General features: G+C 38.9%; 2 protein-coding genes across 20 annotated transcripts in view; one reads left to right on the top strand and one right to left on the bottom strand.

Moving 5' to 3' along the window:
• The first annotated feature begins 1,828 nt into the window (after positions 1–1,828).
• On the top strand, positions 1,829–7,392 carry NdufV3 (NADH:ubiquinone oxidoreductase subunit V3). Its single transcript, XM_067088710.1, has 3 exons — positions 1,829–1,988; positions 4,654–4,852; positions 7,167–7,392. Exons 1-3 carry the CDS (start codon positions 1,944–1,946, stop codon positions 7,307–7,309), a joined length of 387 nt encoding a protein of 128 aa, XP_066944811.1. The 5' UTR covers positions 1,829–1,943; the 3' UTR covers positions 7,310–7,392.
• Positions 7,393–8,299: 907 nt separating this feature from the next.
• LOC136829785 (tax1-binding protein 1 homolog B-like) overlaps positions 8,300–27,269 on the bottom strand; it is a 31,352-nt gene continuing 12,382 nt past the window's right edge. The window contains exons 1-16 of one of the 19 annotated variants that reach the window (XM_067088700.1): positions 26,586–26,941; positions 21,323–21,412; positions 21,081–21,191; positions 20,290–20,506; positions 18,935–19,131; positions 18,689–18,811; positions 17,558–17,728; positions 17,129–17,251; positions 16,638–16,766; positions 16,120–16,218; positions 15,036–15,203; positions 14,462–14,629; positions 12,638–13,345; positions 10,389–10,480; positions 10,032–10,172; positions 8,300–9,491 (exon numbers count right to left, since the gene is read on the bottom strand). In XM_067088700.1, the coding sequence (XP_066944801.1) occupies positions 9,374–9,491; positions 10,032–10,172; positions 10,389–10,480; positions 12,638–13,345; positions 14,462–14,629; positions 15,036–15,203; positions 16,120–16,218; positions 16,638–16,766; positions 17,129–17,251; positions 17,558–17,728; positions 18,689–18,811; positions 18,935–19,131; positions 20,290–20,506; positions 21,081–21,191; positions 21,323–21,412; positions 26,586–26,588 (2,658 nt within the window). In that variant the 5' untranslated portion in view covers positions 26,589–26,941 and the 3' untranslated portion in view covers positions 8,300–9,373. The other 18 variants (XM_067088691.1, XM_067088693.1, XM_067088702.1 and 15 more) reach the window with 18 other exon arrangements.

Genomic DNA, 27,269 nt, shown 5'->3' with positions numbered 1-27,269 from the left:
GCCCCGCGTTCGAATCTCCGACCGGCCAATGAAGACTAAGAGGAATTTATTTCTGGTGATGGAAATTCGTTTCTCGCTATGATGTGGTTCGGACTCCACAATAAGCTGTAGGTCCCGTTGCTAGGTAACCAATTGGTCCTTAGCCACGTAAAATAAGCCTAATCCCTCGGGCCAGCCCTAGGAGAGCTGTTAATCAGCTCAGTGGTCTGGTTAAACTAAGGTATATTTATGGAGCATCAGGAAGTTTAGCCCTACACCCAACCCAAGAGCAAACTATGTTAGGGTGGCCTGTTAGCGTGAAAAGATCTTATAAGGTCTAAGAGGCCTGGTATAGACCTCTGGACCCTTCTAATCAACTGAGACCTTTCTTCCAGAATCACATACTGAAAAATGAAGGTACTTTAGGAGAAATTAGCCTGTAAATATATGGAAAATGACGCAGTAAAATGGACATAGAATTGAAAATAGCAGATTTGATGTCCAACAGAGAATTTTATATAGTTGTCAAGTTATACATAGAAGTTATTAACCAAAGTCTGGAAAAGCTTCTATATATTTTTGAAGCCATGCAAATAACAATTGGATTTGAGTAGCAAAATACTCTTCTGTAGAGATTATGAAAAACTTGGCTAAGAACATTGAACTATTTTTTCATATCCATGAACCAAACTTGTCTGAACCCAACTTACGAGGTTAATAGAGATTTTAGAATCTTCCCGAACAATATACAACGTGTATTTGGATCAATTCAACATCCTCTGTGTTCCCAAGCCTCGTTTATGGAGGAAGATTTAGTTGCTAAAAGTTTAGGGTTGGATGTTTTAAATGATCAAACTTGGTCAGGTTAAGATATAACCATTTACACTAGGTTAAGGTAGGATGACTTCCAAGCCAGTTAAAAAACAGTGCCCTAGGTTAGGCTGCATCCTAGTAAGAACAGGCATTCTGTGATGAAGCTTAAAACTGTATTTGGTGGGGGAGGATATTTAATCTCGAAAAGGTACAACAGTAGGTTAGGATGTTGAAACGGCCATGGTTGGGAGAATGACGTGAAATTGATAATGTAATTTTCTATGAAACTGCCTTACCATCATGATGAATTCTTAAAGTTAATTGGCAGTGGTAAATACATAGCGTTCTTTGTGTTTAGTACAACATTCCATACAGGAGTAGCCTCCATGAGATTAGACAAGTGAGGAAGAAAGAGCTTTGAAAAGCATTCTTTACTACCAGGGGTTCACAGGATAGAAGGGAACCTTTAAAATTAGTTTTTGATAACGATTTTAAATGCATATCATCCTCATTTGTAACAGAACCGGTCTCCTTACAGTATTCTCAATAATTTAAAACACTAGGATGCATCTTATACAGTAGGCTCAGCAATTTAATACGTCAGGATACATCCTATATAGCTGTCTTGGTAATTTAATCCATTTAGAACACAACAGTCTCAGTAATATAACACATTAGGGTACAGTAGGCTCAGTAATACATTATGATACATCCTATAGAACAGTCTCAGTAATATAATACATTAGGATACAGTAGGCTCAGTAATACATTAATATACATCCTATACAACAGTCTCAGTAATGTAACACTTCAGGTTACAGTAGGCTCAGTAATACATTAGGATAAATCCTATACAACAGTCTCGGTAATCTAATAAATTAACATACAGTAAGCTCAGTAATCTAATAAAATAGGATAAATCCCTTGCAAAAATCTCAACAATCTAATACAACACAATAAATTATCGACTAAATTAGATAAAAGCATCACTTAAACGAGATAAATACAAGCTACAACGACCATCCATTGCCTCTTTCCAACATGGCGGAAGACGGGCACACCAGAATCCACCTCGAAACGAAAAACATCCAATTCATTTATTGTTTTAGATCTATGCAAGAACAGCTGATCCTTCTTCAGGAGAAAAAAAAATGTCCCGGTTGCCCCAAATTATTCGCCTCCTGAGGCCCATCAGGGTAAAGTATGGTGGTTTGTTTATTTTAAAATGATTGATTATTAATTTTTACAGGTCATGGAGCCGTTGGAGCTGTTAAAATTGGCGGATATTGATACAAATACGAATTGTTTTTGGACGGTTTTGTGGACTGGGTACCCTATAGGCATACGGTGTAAGGGTGGGCATTATGCCCATTTTTCGTCTTGGGCCTGTTTATGGGCATCTGGACGAGGTTCCTACCCAAATTAATTATTGGGTATAATCGTCAGGAGTCAAATCTGAATAATTTTTAGGGATCTTTTTTTCTGTTTGGTAAAGCTCGTAGGTGTAGGGTAGGGGCCAAGGTCGGTGGCGGGGGGGGGGGAGGGGTCCAAGGTCAGGTCGGGTTAGGAAGGTAAGGTCAGGTTAGGAAGGTAAGGTCAGGTCAGGCTAGGAAGGTAAGGTCAGGTTAGGAAGGTAAGGTCAGGTCAGGCTAGGAAGGTAAGGAAAGGTCAGGTTAGGAAGGTTAGGTCAGGTCAGGCTAGGAAGGTAAGGTCAGGTTAGGAAGGTAAGGTCAGGTCAGGCTAGGAAGGTAAGGTAAGGTCAGGTCAGGCTAGGAAGGTAAGGTAAGGTCAGGTCAGGCTAGGAAGGTAAGGTTAGGTCAGGCTAGGAAGGTAAGGAAAGGTCAGGTTAGGTCAGGTCAGGCTAGGAAGGTAAGGTTAGGTCAGGCTAGGAAGGTAAGGTCAGGTCAGACTAGGAAGGTAAGGTCAGGTCAGGCTAGGAAGGTAAGGTTAGGTCAGGCTAGGAAGGTAAGGAAAGGTCAGGTTAGGAAGGTTAGGTCAGGTCAGGCTAGGAAGGTTAGGTCAGGTCAGGTTAGGAAGGTAAGGTCAGGTCAGGCTAGGAAGGTAAGGTTAGGTCAGGCTAGGAAGGTAAGGAAAGGTCAGGTTAGGAAGGTGAGGTCAGGTCAGGCTAGGAAGGTAAGGTCAGGTCAGGCTAGGAAGGTAAGGTCGTGCTAGGAAGGTAAGGTAAGGTCAGGTTAGGAAGGTAAGGTCAGGTCAGGCTAGGAAGGTAAGGAAAGGTCAGGTTAGGAAGGTTAGGTCAGGTCAGGCTAGGAAGGTAAGGTTAGGTCACATTAAGAAGGTAAGGTTGGGTCACATTAGGAAGGTAAGGTCAGGTCACATTAGGAAGGTAAGGCCAGGTCACATTAGAAAGGTAAGGTTAGGTCAGGTTAGGAAGGTAAGGTCAGGACGCGGCACCCTACGTTAGGTCAGGATTTCAAACGCCTGTCTGCTGCTAATCCTATTTATACCCAGTACTATATTAACCTAACCAAGTAAGTCGATCTACAAGTACATTTTCTCGCATCGTTTTACATCTGGCAGCCGTAGTCTTCGTAAAGTAGTCTGTCCTATGTTACCCTATAGCGTATTAGGCTACGAGGTTACCTTATTTGTAAGAAAAAAAATTGGTATTTTAATTTAATGCTACAAATCGGCCAAGGATTTTTTTATTACCGGTCATTGCTCTTGTCTTGCCGCGCTTTAGGATTCTTTCATACCTTATTCCTCTTGCAAATCGCAAGGGTAAAATTTTACTTTAAACCATTATGACATTTTGGGCTTGAAAATATAATTAATTTTCTTGTGTTTTGATGAATATTATTTATGTTTGTTTCTCTCGCAGTAAAGCTTTACTTTAATACCAGCACCATGCCTCTGAGCCCCACTGGAATGAATGGTAAAATATGTAAAGTATAAAGAAAGAAGGTAAATATCTCGGTAAAAGAAAATTTGCGATAGATTTGGGTGTGAGTTTCATACGGATCATATCAAGGAGACTTAAGATCACAGCATAAAAACTCCAATACCAAATAAATGTTTCAAGTAAAATAATATTTTACCAATATTCTTTTAGCTATGTAACAAACTGTATAATTGTAAATGTATTTGTGTAAATTTTCACAAGAAGAGATTCAGTAACCAATGCCAAAACGTCAACAGATTTCTTAAGACAGTTGTGTATTTTGTGTGATGACATTCATATCCTATCAGATTTCATCCAATTTCTTGTTGTCTAGAAAACATATAACTTTCTCTTCAAGAAAATAAATTGCTTTCTTTTGTCGCACCTCCAAAATTAATGTTACAATGGTTGTCATCATAAAACGGGACAGATCTCCCAATAAGATCATGTTGCTCGAAAATAAGAAAATAATCGCTAAGATTTTAGAGAGTTTTCCAGTTACCGACTGGAAACCCTGCCGTTAAACTTTGACCTTTTAAACTTTATGCCTTCGTGATGTGAAAAATATCAGTCACAGACTCAAGTTGAGTTTCCTCTGTATCTGAGGTGTATAGGAAAATAAAACATACCAGGTTTATGAAAAATATATTAGGCATCAATGATGTAACTTTGTCAAGTTCTGAGAATTAAGATGTTAAAAAAAATGTACTCTCTCTCTCTCTCTCTCTCTCTCTCTCTCTCTCTCTCTCTCTCTCTCTCTCTCTCTCTCTCTCTCTCTCTCTCTCTCTCTCTCTCTCTCTCTCTCTCTCACCAGAATAATATAGTTGGTATGTAAAGAGTTACTTGAGGTCCGTAAGTTGAAGAGTAACTACTTTGCACTGTTTTCGTAGGTTTACCCTGTAATTGGAAAAGTAGTGTTATATGTATTTTGATAAGTATGAAAAAGCTTCCTCTGTCGACAGGTTGAAGCCGCCCTGCTCTCCCCGAGATCTCGAGGATTCTGCGAAAAGGTCACCGAAACCACTGCTGCGCCAGAGACCGCAGAAGCCGCCTCCCAGACTGAAGAACCTGCACCAGAGCCTGTAGCAGCCGCCCCAGAACCTGTTGCCGCACAGGCTTTTGTCTATGACTCCCCTGCTACACCAGCTGACCCTGGGCATGGTAAGTGTCACCCCTGTTAACCCAGGGTTTGAAAGTGCCACACCAGTTGATCCGGGGCATCGTGGTATCTGTTTGATTTTAGATGGATTCATAATTCAGTCTTTTCTGTTAGTGGATGTCCCATCATGTTGAGTAGTTTTGAACTTTTTGGCTAAAGAGTAAAAGTTTAATTTTCAGAAATATTGTAGAGGTATGTATATACCTTCTACGACTTAAAACCTTGCCCCTGGCCCAGCCAGTAGTGCCCCATGTCCGGGGCATATGAGGGTGCCAAGAATTTTTTTATTCATAAATACGAAAGGTGAGTTTAAAATTGGAAATTGGAATGTTAGAACCCAGAATAAAACTGGAAATTAAACAAGTAAAAAATGAGCTCAGTTGATGTGAATTGGGTGCCAAGGATTGGGAAACAAAAGATTGGAGTGGGTTATTGACCAACTAGAGAGCAGTGATCAGTAGATAACTACTGGCAAAATGAAAATTAAAACTATGCAATATAGGTATTGCAATGTACTGTGCAATGACAAATGATGTCTCAGAAGAAATAAGAGAAATTTTCTTAAAGAACGGCAGAAAGTGAGGTGAAATTTATTGCTGGTGATATGAATGCCAAATTTGGTAGGAACAATGGAGGTATATGGTCTCGTGAGCAATGAAGGATTGAGAGAGACTGAAAATGGGGTGCAGTTTATTAAGTTTCTGTGCTGCAAATAAATTTGGTGATTGGAGGTACTCTTGTCCAGCAAGATGACATCTGAACTTCTCTAGATGGTATTCGTAGAAACTTAGCAAATCAGGTAGTCTGTAATCAAGAAAGAAAAGGAACACCAAATTTGTCATTGCTGTACCAAAGTTAATATTAAAAGCTCTTAACAAAAAAGTTAACAGCGTCAATGTTTAAATGCCATAAACTTCTTGAAGATGGACATTGAGAAGCATTTGCAATTTAATGTCATAATAGATTTGCAGCTCGAGAAACCATATCTCAGGAGGAGCAGGCAATGAATGAGAACTGGTTTGAATGTCAAGATTGTAAGTCAGTCTGCTGGAAAAGAGGTACTGCAGAAGGAAAATTTGGATATCAGAGATGAAGAATGCAAAGTAGAATATGCTGCATACCCAGTCTAGTTATTGAAAGTAAATGAAGATCGAGAAGAAATAAGTGAGAATACATGGCCGGGCTGATGAGGTTGGCAAAGTCCTGTTTGGAATAATGAATTTGATAGTAACAAATCATGGTAGATCAAGCCCAGTGTAAGAATACGGACTAAATCCGATCAGAAGGACTGACACAGAGTGTTGGTGGCTCTTTGTAAGTACTGGCAGGTACAAGAAGAATGTGTCCAGGAACACACTTTTGTTCAGGCTTTTGATTTTACAAGAAAGAGGACAGTTGCATAGATCAGGGGAGAGCTCACAAAGTGAGGGGTGCTGGACCATCCCTTATTTTGAAGGAACATTTAGTTTTCACAGGTAATGAGGGCGGGTTTCAGGAGACACCTGGATACCTTCCCCTTAGCAATGGTGGTGGCTGCTCAACAGTTGTTAAGTCATTTAAGCTCCTTGCTGGCGTAAAGCATCTTGCCTAAGGTACTTCGAGGGTATAAGGCTTGAGGTTTTGAGTAGTTAGGCGACAGGTTTGCTCTCTTCCTTCCTCTGTGAGCCACTAGCCAGGCCAAGTATGTCCTAGATCAGGCCCAGATGCAGGTATGCTACTTAATCGAGCATCTTATCACAGAGCTTTGACTCAAGAGATGACTCCTCTGCTTTCCCTGTTTAACGAAAGGGCACATAAGAGTTGTCATCTGAATAGCAGCAGCTATATCAACCAGATTTTGGCTGCTGTCCGACATGTTGCCACTCCCAAGGGCTAAAGCAGTTATCCGGTGGTTTTCCTACTAAAGCGTAATCAGGACACTTATCACACAACTTCAGGGTCTTGGTCCTGTTGATCGTGAATCCCTATGCCAGATCACGTAGGTTACAGAAGGCATTGCCCCCCCGCTGACTATCATATTGTTTCTAGGGAGAGATTCAACAAGCCAGTCTGTTAAGATTCCTTCCCACCTAAGGAGTGAGTCTCCATAAATGGCAATGGTTTGTAATACCTTAGAAACAAACCATAAATTTTGAAAGTAATTTGTGTTGTATAAAAACCAGAGCTCTTTATAATCCCACCTCAGCCACCCCTCTTAACCTCTGAAGATAGAATACTTCTTTTTTATATATTTCTCATTTCCCATTCTTGCAAAATATTGAGTCCTATCGCATCTCAGGAGTACTGAACAAATTTTTTTATTTTATTTTATAATAGCTGTTGGCCCAGGTGCAAGCAAGGCAGGAGACTATCCCAACACTGAGTATTACACCTACAACAAGATGAGTTACTTCGATCTCGAAGTTGAAATGGGCGCAGATCGCATACCGCAGCCCTCGGCCGACAACGGACGTCTGTAAAATATGTATGTAGCCAGATATTGTATAGAAGTATATAAAAAGTCTTTGTGTGATAGTCTTAAAAAATAAATGATGATTGATAATTCCATTGTTTTCCCTAGGAATAAGTGGTAATTATAAAACCGAATTCTTCGGTTGTGACAAAAATTACTGAAAGAGATCATTCCCGTTACTGGTGACATATATGTTAAGGAGGTGGTATTGGAAGGGCACTAAGAAGAAAGGAGTTTCAGCAATCTGAATGAAGAGGAACACAATTAGTCAATGACTTTTATATGATTACTGTACATAAAAAAAAAAAATCATCTACATGCATATAAGGTAGAACCATCAACATCCCGAGCAGACGTAGATTCTAGTGAAGTGTATTGGCTTGCCACTTCCTTTTAAGGTTAGTAAGAATATTTTCTTTGAATTTTTATGCCGTTAGTTGCTGAACCAGTGTCTAAAAATGTGGCTGTGGTCGAACTGAATCAGGTTATGAGAATCCTTGCAGATTGGTTGATATACAGTTCTCTACCTGTGGTAGTCGATTGGAACATTTGCTGGCTGTTTAATGGTCATGAGTACTTAAAAAGTTACATTACCTTCCATTCCCTGTTTAGCCAACAGCTTAAATAAGTGGGCAAACTTGTATTGCAGCAGATCAGCCTCTTAAGTGATTTTTCATAAGACTTAGTCACTTAAAAGGTCGTTATACATTCAAGCCTGTGGAACACACTACAGTATATCCCTCTTATGAGTTTTGCTAAGTAGCCTTAAGCTTATTGACATTTTGATCCAGTTTTGCTAAACTTTACTCTTGCTTATTGACATATTGATCTGACTGTAGCTATCCAGGACATGTGAGAATTCCAATGATACCCCAAGAGTTATTTAAACTCACTGGTAAACTGTGGGTGGCTGTCTCATGAACATGGGAATCCAGCAATACACATATTTTTTTAAAATCACAACGACCTCGAACAAAAAAGGACAAGGAACGCAAGGTTTATTTGCATTAACCTTTATTAATGCATAATAATAACTAAGTTTGACTGCATACGCAATAAGTGCTAATATCCATTACAACGTACATGTATTCTGAATGTTAAGAGTACATTTTATTCAACACATGCAGAATGTAGAGTACGAAGGGAAACAGCAAACGGAAAGCTGCTGCAGCCGACATTCTTCTTTCGCATTTCTGACAACTAAAAAGTCCTGCAAGCTATACTGCTAAATGCTCCATAATTAGGAAAACTCTCTTTAAAATATTACTCTGTACCCCTGGGAAGTATTTTTCACATCTAGGACTGAAAGCTTATAGAGCAGAATAAATGCCTCCTGAAAGCTATCAAATTTGTGCCACGTATTTCCGAACGATTCCATAAATACAATACTGCGTTGATAAACATGGAAACAGCATGAAGTAACTAGGTTAGGATCATTTTCGTATAATTTTAAAAACCATAAATTTGTGATATAGTCACACAGTCTTCAAAGTACGCTAAGAACGAATATAAATTCAGCATTTGTGGTTATAAATTTCATATCCTTTTATATACTCTCTTATACATGGCAAATAAATGAAAATTCACTTGAAAATTCAATTATTGTCAATGATTCACAATATATAAATCTAAATGCACCATTATAACTTGACTACAATACAATATATGGGTATAATGTACCAACCTACAGAACCGTACCACAAGACAAAATGAAGAGTTCAACAAAATACAAAGAATTTCATAAAGTGCACATTACTGTACGCAACGTGCAGCTAATCCCAAACACTTCATCGGGGAGAGGTTTCTATGCCCCTCAAAATATACCAAAACAGAGGACAGCTACAACTGCGTCTGAAATAATCCAGGCTATCATCTGGGAAATAAACTCTAAACAGCATAACACAAGTTCACGGATAACAGTAATGATAAAAAATGAAGAACACGGCCATTTCCTTACAAGTAAAATGATTTTTGGTAGACAAAGGTTTCATGTAAAACAAAAATGACAGAAACTGATAATTCGCAAAGCTGAATTTTCAAGTCCTGCTTTTTTAGTGCCACGGCATTTCCTTCAGTCGATCTCCAGCAACCTTGTGCTTCTGTAGGCCCAAGGTCCCGATGGGTCATCCAGAGGATTGTCGTCTCCGCTGATCTCGTCGGCAAAGTGAGCGTGTACGTGGTCTTCGAACCTGGAGGGAAAAACGAAAGTTAATATCAATATACTAAACTGTATGTAATTTTTTAATAATACACATTTATTGTAACAATTTTGGTTCAATGCATAAAAATATACAGCAATAACTGTTGATGGGAAGGATATGAAACCTTTACATCAACAATTTTTGTCATGCTAAAACATTTTGGGCTTTTCCACATTCACTTTTCACATTCCTCTCATTACATGACGAAACAACCAAGACTTTCAGATTGCAGTCTTAATTTTCAGCCTTTGGACACAACTCTCGGCAACATCTACATTTCTAATAGTTATGTCAGCACATATTTAACTGCTGTAACTAAAGCACAAGTATTTAGTCAAGATATGTACAATCTATTCAAGTCCTTCTCAGTTCAAGAAGAAAAAACAACTTACAAACACTTTAAGTGGTTTTGATGTCAACTTATTCAAAAATGCCCTTCAATGTCTTCTGTTAAACATTAAGAAGAAATGCTACTTTTGAATAAATGCTGTACCATTCAGTGCTTCAGAAACCACTATCACTACCTACTTTTTGCTGTTATTTCGCTGGAATGCCATGGAGCAGACTGGACACACGTACTCAAGATGAGTATTGATGTGTTCTTCCAGAAGTCGAAGGGCTCCCTTTTGGAATGACAGTCCGCACATTGGGCACTCAAAGAAGGGATTGCTGCAAAAGAAGAAGGTACTTCAAGAAGTTTGACTAACAATGAAAAGGTTAGGATTTAGTTGATCTCCCCCCCTTAATAATCAGGGATATGGAATTGCAGGAGACAAGCTTTGAAAAACAAATGAACTTGCCTAAACTTCTTTCACATTCCTGTACTCAAATGACATTAGTTCTCCCCTTCCTACTAACATACAATAATTAGATGGCTTTACAAACCTCACTTCACTTGTGATATTAGGTGTATCATCGTTATCACTCGTGCTGTGAAAGTCATCGTCATCTGATTCATGCCCAAGGCCGCTGGTAACCTGTAAGAACATACGGTAAAAATCAATGACATCCTTATTTTGGAAAACTTGGGTGAAATATGTCGAGTGATTCTACAGTAAAAACAGAACAAGGCTTAGGGGGGGGGAAATTATGAGTTACATGATCTAATTCTGATTGAAAACATGAACAGATTAAACATAACAATTATTGTAAGCATAACCTTGAAATGAATCACAGGTTAAGACACCACACTATCAAATGGTGGACCTGGTAAGCCTGAATCACATCTGATTTAGGAAAAGTTGGAACTTCCTTCCATCTGGATAATTCTGATGCCCTCCTAATCTACAATAACCTGATCAAAATACTAAATAAGAGGGGGGGGGGGATTTCCTGGGGTCACCACACGAAAGGATACATAAATCAAAGGTTGGAGGACTACAGATACGGATGAGGAGGTTGGCATGACTGCCGTAATCCATTTACACTACAGCACACACTGAAAGTAAACGAGGAAATTAAAACTTCAAACTTGTTTCACAGAAGATCAAATCTAACAATAAATTTGCCCCTCACAGTCTACAGTACCCCGTGCCCCAATGTATTCATATTGAAAAGAACCTGGAGACTTCAGAGCAAGTACGTATGCACGTTTAGTAAAATACATATCAATAAATCTTTTTGCTTTTACAAGACCATACAGGAGAACTGCCAAATTAATTTTAAAAAATTATCCTTAAGGTATTTATGCATTTCTGAGCAAAAATTAAGGTACATTCCAAACATATGCTGCTATAAAATAGAAGATTGTCTCCAATTTCAATTTGCAATAGCAAGTGTTTATGCAGAAGACTGGTAACTTTCTTTATCTCCAGGACATACGGGTTAGTATTTCTTTCTTTGTTTCGCTGTAAACAATTTGTACTCTTCAAAAACATATGATAAAGAGGAAACAATTACTGTACACTGAAAATATAATAAAATAATGCACAGGCGGCAATTTATCAAGGACAAACATGTGCGACTATTACATTTTACGTGTTAAAGATTCTGAGCAGCAGCTTTATATAAAGACATAATTTACTTTTACATGATTCATTATTATTTTACCCACCTACCTGTCAAATGCCTTTCCCTTTGGGAGAGCCTAGAATTGATTCAGTGGCCTCATTTGTATTTTGTCATATAAAAAACACTGTAAAAATATACCAGTGACTAAAGTTTCACCAAACCGTCTTTGTCAGTAATATTATTATTACAAAAACTTCCACCCAACCAATGAGCTGAACACTTTAATTTATACCAGAAAGAAAGGTAAGTATAAGTGCAAGGATAAGTACTAAACTTCTAAGTAAACCTCTTCATCTCCAAATTCCTTTGAGGAAATTCCAGGTAGGACTTTAATGCCCAGTTACTGTACTTTGACCACTTTATTTGCTTACAGCACAGGAGTGTTTAATATGGGGGACCTTGATAAAATTAGCACAGGAGTGTTTAATATGGAGGACCTTGATCAAATTTTCAAGACATTCTCACAAACAGGGTAGAAAAAACTCAAATCACAGCGCACATGCAAGAATACACACAATATGGGATAATGTCTAACAGTGGTAAGGATTAAAGTACACTTGAATGGCAGATTCCCCTAAAACTGGGTGCAACTACACAATGGAAAATTTGAAATGTGATACATAAGGGAAAAAACCCTGAACCTATGTAAAACAAGGGCTTGTACTGTATATTCACACACACAAATGGGGAGATTCTAGACTCTGGAAAGAGGTCATTCAATTACAGTTCTTTATTCCTCTCCCTGATATCTCAATGATCAAATCTGATGGAATGCTTTTACGTCTTGACGTAAACTAAAATTCGCTGGGTTACATAGGTATTCCCCTCTACACACTATTAATCAGTCCTGCAACGGAACTCAAAAGAAACTGAATCGCTTTTTCACACACCGACCGCACGAAGTCCCTGTGAATCAAATCTATTGCATACTTGGAATTAGCAGACTACGATAAAATGCTTACCTGCTGGCTTGTAAATTGGCTCATTACTGCAGCCTGGCGGGCAGTGGGAGTTGTCTCCGGTAATAACGGAGGTGGAAGGATAGAACCAGATATAGGCTGTAATCGTCTAACAGGTAAGTGAGCCTTAGGAGCAAAAAGGGAATCTGACATTGCTGTGCTTACTATCATGAACGGAGGGCCTGCGGTGCTCTGGCCTCGTTGCGAAAGCATCGAAGGCGTTGGGGAAGGTGCAGATGGCCGTACAGCGGCACTGCCAGAATCCTGGTCACTGACATTGTTTGGAGATGCCTGCCTTTGACGCTCTGGTAAAAACACTGGCGCAGTGCGTTGGGCTGGGAGGAAGCTATTGCCGTATAGCACTTGCTGATCAGTGCCGCTTTCCGTCGAGGGCTCACTTTGCGCGGCGGCAACGCCGCTGCTCTCGGTCAACTGTGCATGGCCTACCTCCTCCTGAGCGTTTTGCTCTTCTTGTCTGTTTTCCACATTTGGTGGCGGCTGTTCTGTATTTGGGTCACTGGGTTCCTGACTACTGACAGTCTCTCCCTGAACAAGACTTCTTGTTTCCTGTTCCCTCTCACGGGCCTTCAGCTCGCTTTTGAGGGACTGAATCTGGAGGGAGAGTTCGCGCACGATATCTTCCATTTTCTGGTGAACAGCTTCGCTGAGAATCTTGGTGGAGTGGGAACAGCTGGAGCACGTGGTTGTTGAGACAGCAGATGTGCAGGATCGAATCAGACAAGAGGCTACTTCCGAGGCTGCCTCTGTACCGGCGTCCTCATCGAGGTCTTCGTTCTTCTCCTGGTCGACGCCGTCCACATTCAGCCACGCACTGCCTTGTGAAGACATGGATGTTGCCATTGCAGCCAGCCTCTGATAATAAAATTTTAGTTTTGTAATCTACTGACAAAATAGAGTGCAGAGCCTCCTCTGCCCAGGAGAAATAAAATATGACTGGAGACTGAGCCAAATTCACTCTCAAATGAGATGTAGTGAGCGTGATGTTAATTACATTTCATTCTACCAAATAAAGTTTAACTTTTTAATAAAGTGAAGAGGTTTACCTGTATGGTATATTTTTTAAATTTTCTCACTGAGTGTTAGTTTTTCAAAAAGTTGAATATGATTTTATTTAAAACAATGCGATTTACAAATCTGTTTCTTAGTTCTATCCAGGTTTCTGCCTGTTTACTTTGAAAGGAATTCCTTTTGCTGTACAATACACATTCTCTGTCTTAAGATGCAACGGCTTCAACAGATGTACTGCTTTACTGAAAAATACACAACAGGGCCAGTCTCATTTGTTATCACTTCAACCCTAAAGGATCTAATATGAGGCATGGCAGATCTGACCCATCAGGAACTGACAATATAAATTATACGCTTAACTTAATAATGATCTAAAGTAAAAGTCCTTAGAATATTTACTAGAATACTGCACCAGTAAACAGCCGTTCCATAAGCATAAATTATCAGCTTACTATTTCAAAAGAAACTCCACATTCATGAGTTCTAAGAGAAAACTATTTACTCAGAACAAATATAATTTTCTGTATTTCATATACATTCTAGTTAATATCTAAGCTGAATCATGCTCCTGTCTGTTTTGTACACGCGGTGTGCAGTAGCCTTTGCGGTCTTTTAAGATAACGAGGGTCAAACCAGTCAAGCAGAACCATCTCAGGTCTGGTGGTGACAGAGACAAGGCTCTGTACTGAAGTACCGTTCAATTATGAACAGATAAGAGGCTCTGTACTATAGTACCATTCAATTATGAACAAATTTATAACTCAGAATTAGGAATATTCAAGTTACGACTAAAGATATTTACAAAAAGTTTACAGTTCAATACTGAATGTAAGGATACAAAAATTGTGCACTCAATAACCAGTCTGTCTAGGCTAAACTTGAAAATCCATCCTTTCTAGTTCATTAGAATCTTTCCTATTGATACATTCATGTTTTTCTTTCAAGAAATCAAGGTCTTACCTCCCTGTCTACCTCCGGGCTTGCCGACTGACGGAGTTTCTTTATTTTCTTCACCAGACGCAAATTTGTGAGGGCCAAAGCGTGGTACTCTGCTTTGGCAGCCTGCAGCCGACTGCTCAAATCACTGGCAATCCTTTCCGCTGCCTCTCTCCCGCTCTTATCATTCTCCTGGAATGGAAGTCAGGGCAAGCGATCAATAGTGTCATTCGTAACACAAAAATATAACAAGAGACATATGCTTGGATTTGGAATTCGTGATTTATAGCTTAACGCTGTTCATGTGAACGTGAAAGGACCTCAAAACAGATTTTTCTTTAATGGGTTAAAACAAAAATTAGCTCTCTTCACCATCTTGTCTTGTACAATTTTGGTTGGGATCCCTGGCTGGTCGACGTCCTCATTTCCCATGATTTTCTGGTCTTCCCTTCCTACTAGTCTGTACCCTGCTACTTTCCTATCCACTTTTTTCCTCACTAACTACTCCTCACCCCATCTCATCAATGTCCAAACCATCTCAATTCCTACCGCGGGCGTATCTAGTTCTCTGCGTCTCCAGAAATGACGCGATACTAACCTGGACGCTTTCCAAGTTCTCCACCGTATTCTTCAACTGCTGGATTTTGACTTTCAGTTGCTCGTTGTCCTGATTGACGACGTTCAGTCGTTCCTCGTGGATGGTCCTCTCCTCCTCGGCTTTGGATAACCTTCCTTCCGTTTTGGTCAACGCATCCTTGACGGAGGTCTGTAATATATGGTAATAAATCAGTTGAATACATTTTTTTTTTATAATTTCTGCTTTCACGTTAATGGGGATATGGTTACTAACATTACAAATGAAAAATGCATAGATACATATCTAATTTCAAATTTGAATGAATGAAATGACTGAAGTAAATGGCATCTGCTTTTCAAATCCTTCAGTGTACTGTACTAATGAACCTCTTACTGTTCTCATACGGACGGCAAAAAAAGATTTTGCAGTAACTTCTATAATTTTACTAGTCTTTACTATGCAATATTAGCATATGACAAAAGTACTCAGTATATACATGTCAAACCATCTTGATTACAATACATTTACAAAGATTTTGCCATTGTTTAATCCAAGCTATTTCCAGACAAAACAAAAAAAATGGCAATGAGGCCACAGAGGTACTCTACATCACTCTAACCCACTAGAAATTTGTATTATCTTTAGTTTAAACCAGACTCCAGAACCATAATTCCTAGTGGTCAAAGGGCTGGTGGTGACCTCTCATTAAAAACAAATAATTTCAGAAAACTATTAGGTGTTTTATGAGAACACCTTTAAATATAAAATTAAAAATGATACAGCAAATCTCATACTGTACTGATACGGAACAAAAAATTATTACCCTCTAAATTATCATAGCCATAACAGAGCTGTTTACATATTAGCTACCCATTTCTTTTATGACAAAAACTTTTATCATTCTAGCAAAGGTCCCTCTTTTCAAAGATGACATGCTCCAACTCTAAATGAGTCAAAGACAAGGAAAATGCAATTGGCTTAAACAACATTTAACAGAAACACTAAAATATTTTCCTTGTAACATAAAATATCGCCTTTTAGAGCTGTACTGTTTAATGTCTCTTGAAAAAAGTTCAAGAAGTGAAATGTGGTTCACAAAACATACCATTTCCATCACAGCCGTAGCGAGTTTCTCCTCCAGCTCCACGTTCAACTTGCTACTCTTCTCTATTTCTTCTAACTTTGAAATCAACTCTTCATTGACCTGAAAATAGATATGACTGTGTTACGACCAATAAACCAGCTCCTGGCATTAAAAACAAACAAAATTTTACACCGATTTCTACAATTTTTCACTTTCCTAAATATGTCTAAAGTTTCTTTTGGAGTTGGGCACTTATTCCTAAAAGTACAGGCATTTCACTGCTGCCCGAGAGTAGTACAGGCCTTCTTTAAACTGTTTAAGCCCTAAATTACCCTTTAACTAGATTAAAATTCAGGAAGGCATACACGAAAGAAACCAGTCGAAAGAAATCACTCCAGACCAAAGCCCCACAGAAGAAAAACAGCAGAAATCTACCCACAGAGTGCTGGCAGGCAGTTGTGAAAAAATGAAACTAGAAAACATGAATTCCTATAAATTTCCAACCAGATAAGACTTCAGGAAAGTGGAGAGAAACATACCGCCGAAAATTTGAGAGCTAACGAATTCTTTTCGTCCTTGTCTGTGGCAGCCGACGTGGTCCAGAACTCCAGTTCCTTGATGGCATTGTCTCTCTCAGATTTGTATTGCTCCGACTCGGCCTGCAGGGTCTGCAAAAGAATGGAAATCTGAAGACACTGCTGGACTTCTACAAAACAAGTCCCCATAAAAAAGAATATTCAAATATGAGGAAAAAGTACATGAATAAAGGAAACATATGAAGAGGAAAAACAGTTAAAATTTTTGACAAATAAACTTGTAAAAATTATGAGAGAATTGCATCTCACCTAAATATTACAAATCTAAAAACCCAACCAAATTCAAAACTTTTGATAACAATCCAAAACAAAAAACAAGAAGTGTAATGAAGTTCCCACTGAACTTCCCATGTGCACGAAAGTATTATAAGAACATTAACACAAAAGAAAATTGGGGGACAGCACGACTGGGATTTTGCAAAACATCACAGTACCTTCAAATTTTCTTCTGCATTTGACAAGTCCTTCTGACACTTTTGCAGTGCATGTTCCAACTGCTCCTTGTGTTTGCGAAGTCGTAGGGTTTCCTCGGCTGCCTCCTTCTTTTCCTCGGTAACCTGGAAGAGTTGTGAGAGAAAGCAAGTAACTTTATGTTCATGATAAAATAATAAATTTAAAATTTATCAAATTGTCACGTTTCATGGATATAGAAGAATGGCAACTGTGTGAACTTGGGGGCAAAAAATACTTATATATTTAACTTTCCTTAACGTTTTTCTTGATATTATTCATTCTAAAAAATAGAAAATTTGTAATGAACATAACACTAAAACGTTAATTATCCCAGTGAGGTCTGCAAATCATTAAATCTCTGTCACAAATGAAGCATAATACTTCCATAACAATATTCTCCAGTGACATACCTTGGTAATCTTGTTTTCTAGTGTTCCAATCTGTGCAGTCGAAGACTCCAAATTGCGCTCCAGTGTCTTCAAGCGGTCTTCCAAGTGACCCTTTTCTTCCACGACTTGACCAACTCGGCCCATCAGTTCGCATTTCTCGGCCGTTTCTTTCTTCATCTTAGCTTCCAATGCCTACGGTGATTAAACAATACTGAATTGAAGTCCTGCTTCCAATGCCTACGGTGATTAAACAATACTGAATTGAAGTCCTGCTTCCAATGCCTACGGTGATTAAACAATACTGAACTGAAGTCCTGCTCTAATGCCTACGGTGATTAAACAATACTGAATTGAAGTCCTGTTACATTCTACTACAAAATGTAACCTCAATACAGCTGAATTCTCATTAGTATAGATTACATCAGTGAAGGGAAAAGGAAAGATTTGTGGGAAAATACCGACTGACATGAGGAACATGGCACGAGGTTTCAAAAAACACTAATGTTCTGCCTACCATCATCATAAAAATAATGCATAGACATCATCATAAACATCCTTGGTTATTTTGGGAAGTTCTCCTATACGAATTCATTCCATTTTCCTGACTTCCACCTGACCTTATCAAATATTCACTTTCCCTCCAATAAAAACAGAATACTTCCAATCTTATCTCTCATTAACTTGTCGATGCAAACTTTAAGTTTAAGAAACATAAACTTGTTTAAAAGCAATTGCACTTTTGCAAGTAAAAATCTTCAACACTATCATGAGTAATTTCAATATATCGAAATATGAACAAGTGAAACTTTTGTGTACTTTTTCAGAAAGGCAAAATTCATATGCAAGTACACCTGGTTATAACCAGTATCTAAATGCAAGCAACCAACATCTAGCATACAACTTGATTATAATCATACTAATATTTTACGTTGATGAGCCCTTGTTTGAAATTAGTTATTTATGATGACTTAATCTTATACTGACAAGAAACACAAACTGTAAATGCATTCTGAACCACTGAAAAATGTGTGGCATTACTCAGCAATTGGGGTCTGCTCGAAGGTAAAATTCAGGGTACATCATACATTTGGTTACTGGCACTATCAAATAAAATTAAACATTGTGCACGTGGCATAAAATTACGTAGCTTACCTGAAGGTGATGCTGACACATGTTGAGCTGCTGTACCTTGTCGTCAAGTTCGCCCTGTTTCTTTTCCGAGACGACTTTCAAGTTGCTCAGCTCGAGCAAGAGGTTCTCATTCTCCACGGTGAGCTAAACGAAATGACATCAGAGAAGAAACATAAGACCCACAAAATACAAGAGATGAATATGATACTCAACGGTTTAACAATTAATAAACTCAAGTTTCAAAAAGCACAAACAATCAAGGCTCACTTTGTTAATCTTGTCGTGCAGGACACTCTCCTTAGTGCATACCACCACCATGCCGTCCTCCCCGTCGTCGACTCCGCAGACGTTGCTCGAGCCGACTGGGTGGAGCTGGAACGGAGTGGACACTCCGACAATCTGGCCTTCGTGCGTCACGTAGCAGAACTGGAAGAACTCCCCTGCGTCCTTTGGCAATGCGCTGGCTGAAAAACGTAAATTTACGTAATGTATGGGGACTGATGGTTATTATCAGTGGCATAAAATCTTGCTGTAATAGATTTCTGGCGATAACAGACAATGTCTTCAGTCATATGGTATAGAATTTGATACGATAATTGTTCAAATAGAGCCGTGCCTGACGAAAGCCAAAGGGCGATACTATTTTGGTAGTTTGTGTGACTGCAAGAGATAAGGGCATACTTATTTTTTTTATATTTTGCTAATGTTTTCTGTGGTAGCTCTTTACATTAAAGAACTGCTGCACACACATGTTTTTATCAGCTATGTCCCATGCACGTTTTTTCATGCATAATGTAATTTGGTGTACATAAACAATAAATGTACTTTCTATTTTACTTCTCTTAAACCGCTTTCCTTACGTTCCAGAAGAGTATATTAGCGGAGCCAATTAATGTAAGCTAGGGCTAGCAAAAGTTTTACCAAAACCTATGCCTAAAAACTTAAATCACAATTTTCAGTGAAAGTAGCACCAGACCCCGTCTGTTATCAACAGATTCTATTTCATTAAGTGCTCAAACCACTTGTATGAAGGACCTGCTCCTAAATTAGTGAGGAAAACTTGAACAAGAAGTTACGACAGATTTTGCTACGAAGAAAGGCACAATATAAATGGCACCTCTCCCAAAATACTGTTTTAACACAAATCCCCAAAGCCAAATCAAAAAGTCCTTCAAAAGAAGGCATCGTGCTTACCCCATACAAAAATGGGAATAAAAGCACGTTAAAAGAAGAAGAAGAAGAAGAAGAACCAGAACCACACATTCTAAAAGCTAAGCCCTTGTAAGAAACACTTCATATAGTGTGTCCTGGATCCTTTAACGCTGGCCATAAACCCCATTTTTTCTAACAATGCAGCCATTATTACTTTTTTCAATTCTTGGGTTTTGTCCCTCAAGAAAAAATTTCAGCGAAGAACAAACTTCTGGTCCGGTGGTTAACGTCAGTCTAGAAATCTACCTCAGTGGTGTGTTAATACTTTTTTACAATCTATGTCACTTTCAAAAGGGCCACTTTTTTCAGTATAGGAATTAAAAATCTATTTTTATTGAGGGAAATACTAATTCTAGACATAAACTACACTGATTTTCAATTTCATTGCAAATGTCCAGGCATGAACTAACCTTTGAACACAACTGTCAGAGGAAGCTGGTTGGTCGTGTGGTCTTTGCTCGGCGTTGGTGCCCATTGGTATGTCAGATAATCCTGCGGCGATCCGAAACCGACACGGTACAAAGCCACTCTGTCCGAAGACTTGGCCGTTACCCCGGTGGTTAACACGTAGGACACTGCTATATCTGAGTCAGCAGTGTAGGTTGCTTGCACATTTTGAAACAACACCTGAAGGTGAGAGAACTAATTTAAGCAACAAACCCTGTCAGGTTTATTTACAAAGAAGTTGCAATATGGAAATCATCACTGAAATTATCATTAAACACTTTGCTTTGTGTGTGCAAAAAATATGAAAAGTTAAGAGGACTGAGTGATTTTTGTATAGCAATATGACAACACACAAAATCAGTGAGCGTCTCTCTCTCTCTCTCTTTGTGCAGCAACCATCAGCTTAATGAAGAGATTCGAAGATTCACAATTTTCTCAATCTTTGAATTGTATACAGAATGACTGGTACTTCAGAGTATGCTACTAACTGCACCTTTGGTATAAACATAATCATGAATATTACAAACCCTAGGATAGCTAGCAAATAATGGTACAGTAAGGCTGATCAGAATCTTGCACATACCAAACTGGAGAAAACTGATATAAGAGTCTTTTCTTCTCTCCCCTTAGCCTAATTCTCTCGTCAAAAGTACAAAGATGCTACAGAATACTGTAATTTCTCTGAATTTTCAAGCTACCACATCAGTACAGCTACACTCGAATACTGCGGACATTACAAGCTCGACACACTCACTTTCCCAAACGCCGTCTCCGCCGAAGACGCCTGAAAGTGGTCGGACTGATACGAAGCCATGCTGTGCGCCATGACTCTGTGGTCCCCAGGAGAGATGTCCTCTTGTCCAGTCTGCAATACGAATCACAATTTTATCCACGAGGGATTCTGCGAAGAAATCTGAACATATAAGCATATACATATTAACACTGGTGAGTCGACAACTCCTCAAAAGTAGAACATTTTTAAGACTTGGAACTTACAAAACTTTCAGGAATAATACTGAAGTCAGACGCTACGCTCATCTCATCGCTGTCCCGCCTTGGACTCCCTACATCACTCATTTGTTCAGTCTGAAAGGTTAATGCTGTACGTGAAGTCTTAATATAATAAGGTGCAGTCTTAAAACTATGACAGAATTTATCTGTGTACGGTTTTTGGGTCGGTATTACATGTTTTGTGACACTTGCATCACTTTACATTGTTAGTGTAGCGTACATGTATCATACCGTGCCAAAAATATTCCATACTACAATCTTTAAGTACCAATTCAAGAGGTTAGTTTTATATCAGATTACAAAAACATGACACTACAAAATACTGTATGGAAAGGTAAGTACAGTGCATATGAGTCATTATCATGAATGAACTTCTAAATATCCATAATCAAAAGGTTAAAAAGGCCATTATCTCACTAAATAAAGTTCCGTCAAAATCAAAAGCATTCCTGCAACATCTTTTCCCATCGTGGGGTTAAATGTGAAATAAATTTTCTTCGTTCTCTCTTTCCTAAATTCCCATAAAAAAAGGGAGAGATGTTCGTTATGGGCTGCCCTAGAGCGAAGGCCCACGCCAGCACCGGGCTGGCTCGATCTAAAGCGAACGATAACAGGGGCTACGAGTAGACAAATAATAACCGTCATCATCAGTGCTTTGTACGATTCCACCCCATTTATGGGACTGGCGACAGATGCATTACCTTTGATTTTTACGAAAACTTCTAACCTAATTTCAATACATTTCGACCTGTTTTATGAATATGATGGGAAAATCTTATAAATATCAATTTCAGGAATTAACGAGATTGCAAACTGAATGGGATTATTCTGCAAAAAAGGCATCTGACGATATGCCTCTTTAAAATAAAAATTCATTTATAAATTTCACTTCTACAGCCAATACGTCAAAACGTAAAACATTTCGACGTTTATTGTCGATACTCCCGAAATAAAAATACATTAGTACAGAACAATTATTTCATTTAAGTAATCTGGTCTTATAACCTTAACAGTTTTAAAAGTAGTTTTTATTCATATTAACGGGAAAAAATCTATTAAGCTTCAAATGCTGCCCAACCTTACGTCAATTCACCCTGTAATATGCTTAAAAGACAAGCGATACAAGATACAAGCTTTTTACGCCCTGACATTACCACACGACTCCTCGACTTAGACAAAACGACTGATGAAAAATTAATTTTAAAAACTTTCCGTTCACCCCGACAAAGCCCGGCCTAGGCCTTTCGCACGTACTCGACATTTAACATTTAGGTTAGGTATTTGAATAAAATTATTTCTTTCATATTTCTGAATTGATTGAGACATTTCTAACGGTTATTAAAACTGTCCATCAATCGTAGGATTAATCAAGATTGATTGATAAAAGGACCTGAATGCCAATGGGGTATTTTAAGCTTCCAAAACGGCAGACAATCTCAATTTAAGCTTGAAATAGGTCAGATGACCTCAGCTTAAGGTTTAAATAACGGCGAGACGTAGGTTCAATTTGAGGTCATCCAGACATCACACTCACTCACTCACTCTCTCTCTCTCTCCGACGTACGCAAGCAACCTAGGTCATGTCACAGGGATGCAAAGAAAAGCATTAAAAACGACGAAATATCAATTTTAAGTCGCTAAAAATTCCACTTTCCCCAAATCCTCCGTTAATGCGCATTAAAAAACTAATAATAAAGAATTAAAATCAATTCCCACGACAATCGTCTTCTTAATATAGGTGTATAAGACCTTCGTCCCCTTCGCCTTACGGCCCCCAACCACACAAGGTTTTCGGCCTATGGCGCCTTATTTCCCCCTTGCAGCGGGGCGTGGCCCCTTCTAAAGGGAGCTTTATGCCTTACATTACTTTTATCAGGAGGTTGCAACACGTTTCGTCATTTCTTTGTGGAGAATTTTGAACGAAAATCGATACTCACGGTTGCTACTCTCCTCGTTCAGCTACCATAGCCGCAGCAGGGTGGCCAACCTCGGTGACGTCAACAAGACCAAAACATTACGTATTTTTTAATTAGTTTCCGGATTTTAAATGTATTTTTATCATAAATGACTTTTTATATATATTTAATGTGTGTTTATGATGTTTTTCGATATATCTTTTGTAATATTCTGACATTTTCCGCGACGTCAATGTCACCAAAACATTACGTATTTCTGTATCTATTTTCGCATAATACGCTGGTAATTACGATAAATAACAAGTATTTTTCATTAATTTCCATATATTAAATGTATAATTACAATCAATAACACTTCATGTCTATTTTAAATGTCCCTTGCAATTATTCAAGCATTTTCTTCAATGGAGTTTGCGATATTGGTAGCCCTGCTGTTTATAGGTATGCAATGTTTATCTTACGAAGAGACATTTTTTTTTTGCGAATGTCAGCGATAAAATACCTGTCAGAGTTTTCTTATACGAGCTTTTTTTTTCATATGGAAAAATCCATCGATTTCAAACCATCAATGAAAGAAATGTCGAATGCAAAAGAAGGAAAAACTGTATATTATCTATTTGATAAGACTGATTCAGAAACCGTTCGATATCAAATCAGTTTTTTGTCTTGAGAAAATCAACGAGAAGAAAATCACAGGGACGTCATGTGAGTCACTAGTCACATTGCAGTAACAAGTCTGGGCCATTATCTCTCTCTCTCTCTCTCTCTCTCTCTCTCTCTCTCTCTCTCTCTCTCTCTCTAGGCAATAAAGTGCATTCTTGGCAAGCGACTGCGGTATTTCAGGCCTTCCGTTCATTTTCTCCCCCTAAATTTCAGTCCTCGATCACGTGTTCTTAAAGGAAATTTATTTTAGACTCGTGTTATCTAAAACACATCGACAATCATCTTTCCGAGAACTGAAACCTCTCTCTCTCTCTCTCTCTCTCTCTCTCTCTCTCTCTCTCTCTCTCTCTCTCTCTCTCTCTCTCTCTCTCTCTTTGTGGGCATTCTTATCACGATTCTGACAATGACCAGAATTACATTATCGCTTTTATTTCCTGTATGACTGGAATTTCGACTCATTCTCGCGTACTAAAAAACGAACGAAATCAACTTGAGAATTATCGAGAATTGGTGTACGTTCATTCGAACGATATGATAATCGTTACGGAAAACTATCACGTTTATAGACCGCGTCGAACTAAGAACGAACAAGGAGGACCATTTTGCAACACTTACCTCCATTGCGGGAGATTCTCCGAAGCGACTGGGGACCTTTCGATGAAATCACACAACAAACAGCGTCTTTTTTTATATCCAAGAGATAAGTTAACGTCCCCGATAAGATTACGATAAATACGGTACAAGGATGAGGTGTCCGTCAGCAGCAGCGTGGGTTGTGGTAAAAACTTAACTGACCTCCAAGACGACGAATGACGTCATGAGATGATATACTTCGGGCTTGCCTCATCATGGGTAAATGTTCTTACGGGCGCCTCTCTGACATTAAGTTTGTATTAATAGGATATTATTAATAAAAAAAAAAGGGGGGGAGTTTTCGTCTGGTGTTTATGCGCAGTCATGCAGGGTGAAATTTTATGAGTACGCGTTCTGAGCCTGAGATTAAAATTCCTTTGCGATGAGATAATTCAGAAAGTGACGGGTATTAATGTTGATTGTACGTTAATATACATACTATATATATATATATATATATATATATATATATATATATATATATATATATATATATATATATATATATATATATATATATATATATATATATATATATATATATATTGCCTCTGATTTGTCGTGACGGAACGTGTACCGTATTTCTTCAGCAGGATTTGAATTGTAATTCTGCGGACTTGGCAAGCGCTTTAGGCCGACCCTAGCTACCACGTCCGTGCGTGTGAGCTTGTGCGTGCGTTTGTGTGTGTGTGAGAGAGAGAGAGAGAGAGAGAGAGAGAGAGAGAGAGAGAGAGAGAGAGAGAGAGAGAAATCAAACACCCTGATCTAAATTAAAACTGTAGAGAAACTTACAACGGACCCACTTTCTACAGAGTTACTAATGGTTAAGAGCAACAAGACGGTCAAAGCTCGAGTGGGGGACGGCGACCCACCTTCAGAACTTGACACACCCGCCGATGCCAAGGGGACTGAGCGAACTGCCCCCCTCCCCCCCAGGGCGCGTCTTTGAGGCACCCCTCGTATCCTCCTCCTTTCTGGACCTAAGGAACCAGTCTGATTCCAGATGTGCCGACGCCAAGCATCCGACGACATTTGGGGTGGAATGGGGGTGGCTACCACAGGCACCATGCATGCCCTCTAAATGTTGCAGTGCCTCTTTGTCCACAACCATGATCTGCTCACGTGATGTGAGGACTTCAGGGGGATTTGTTAACCCACTCCGGAATGGGTCATATATATATATTTACTGTGTCTTTTCAGTGTACTTCTCCTCCAGCGTCCTTGAGGTGTTGATAAAGACACAAGGTCCTCGACACCAGAAGGAAGTATACTTGGACGATTTGCACTGATGGGTGTACTTACTCGGGTGTAGTGAGGAAAAATCTACTTTTTTATTCTGAATTAAGTCATGTGTCGAATTTGAGTTACGGACAAGAGTGTAGGGTGACGTAATCATATTTAAAAGCATAGCTTAAGGTTTCTGCGTCTTACTATGCAGGCCGTTGTTAAATTAAGAGCAGTTAAGTATGTTTACAGTTTCATTAGAACGATCTTCTTCTTCTTTCAATTAGCGTATGTGAGAGAATCGTCAAATATATCAAATAAGTTTTATTATGAACTGTCACTGTCATAAGCGAGCGTAAATGACAGAATTATGACATTTTTTTGTCTTTGTTTCAGGCACGTGTAAAAATGACTCAGGTCTGATAGAAATCTTACCGCAAGTTGCACCTAAGTTGTCCGGACATTTTAAGTTCGAGTTTTGCCCCATAACTCGAATTTAATGCTTCAGCATCCATTATAAATATTACGAAATACATTATACATCATATGTTTAAAAATCAGTTTACTTTGAGGGTTTTCTAAGAGTTTCCATTCGGCTTGTTCCAACACGCTGGCGAAAACTTTTATATTTCGACTGAAATACAGTTACGCAGTGAATCTCTATACTTGAATCTCCTTATATAAGAAACACAGATGCTTCTAAATTACGAGATATGCCTACCTTTATCAATGTCGGTCCCTACCGTCGAAAAATGTGGCAAAACATATCGATCACTTTACCTACCAATACAGAGGACAAGAGATACACTCACCATCACGCCTCTCGGCACCGTAACAGCAACTAATGCTTCTATTGGTTGCTATTCTTTGAGGTGGAATCGGTCAACCAATGGTCATGCAGTACTCCGGTGACGTAGCAAGCAACTGAAGTTCTTGATTATGGAGCAAGCAACCGCTTAGCAGTTTTGGATAAAGCCTGAATTATATCGTCGGCCAATATGGCGTTGAAACCAAGTTTATGGCGTTATGGACGTCGCACCGATCAGAGACCACTACTGTACTTTCGAGAAGGATAATCCTCAGGTCCTCACTCCAAGAATGAGTGGTCTTCTTCTTCTTGCGAGAATCCTTTCGAGACTTCTTCCTACAGGAGGAAGGAACGGGCAGTGACGAGGAGAAGAATTATACGAGCTTATGTTTCATCATCTTACTCTTTCCAGACATCTTACTCAGTCCTACAGCAGCTGAGGACGAAGTCTGGCAATCAGATGAAAATCCTTGGTATCACGTGGGCGAGACACTACTGTGGTACTTAGAGGTACCAAAAAGCCTGCAGTAGGTCCAATTGAGTTGACCTTTATAGTATATACTGGAACAGCAATAAACGTCCTTAGTTGAGACCAAGTGGTTTTAAAGCTATAGATGGAAGGTCTTTCCCCTGTAGAGAGAGAGAGCACGTTTTACCTTTGGTCTTTCTAAACAGTTGTGGCGACTCT

Source organism: Macrobrachium rosenbergii, chromosome 45 (assembly GCF_040412425.1).
Source record: "Macrobrachium rosenbergii isolate ZJJX-2024 chromosome 45, ASM4041242v1, whole genome shotgun sequence".
NCBI lineage: Eukaryota > Metazoa > Arthropoda > Malacostraca > Decapoda > Palaemonidae > Macrobrachium > Macrobrachium rosenbergii.
This window is presented reverse-complemented; position numbering and strand designations above follow the sequence as displayed.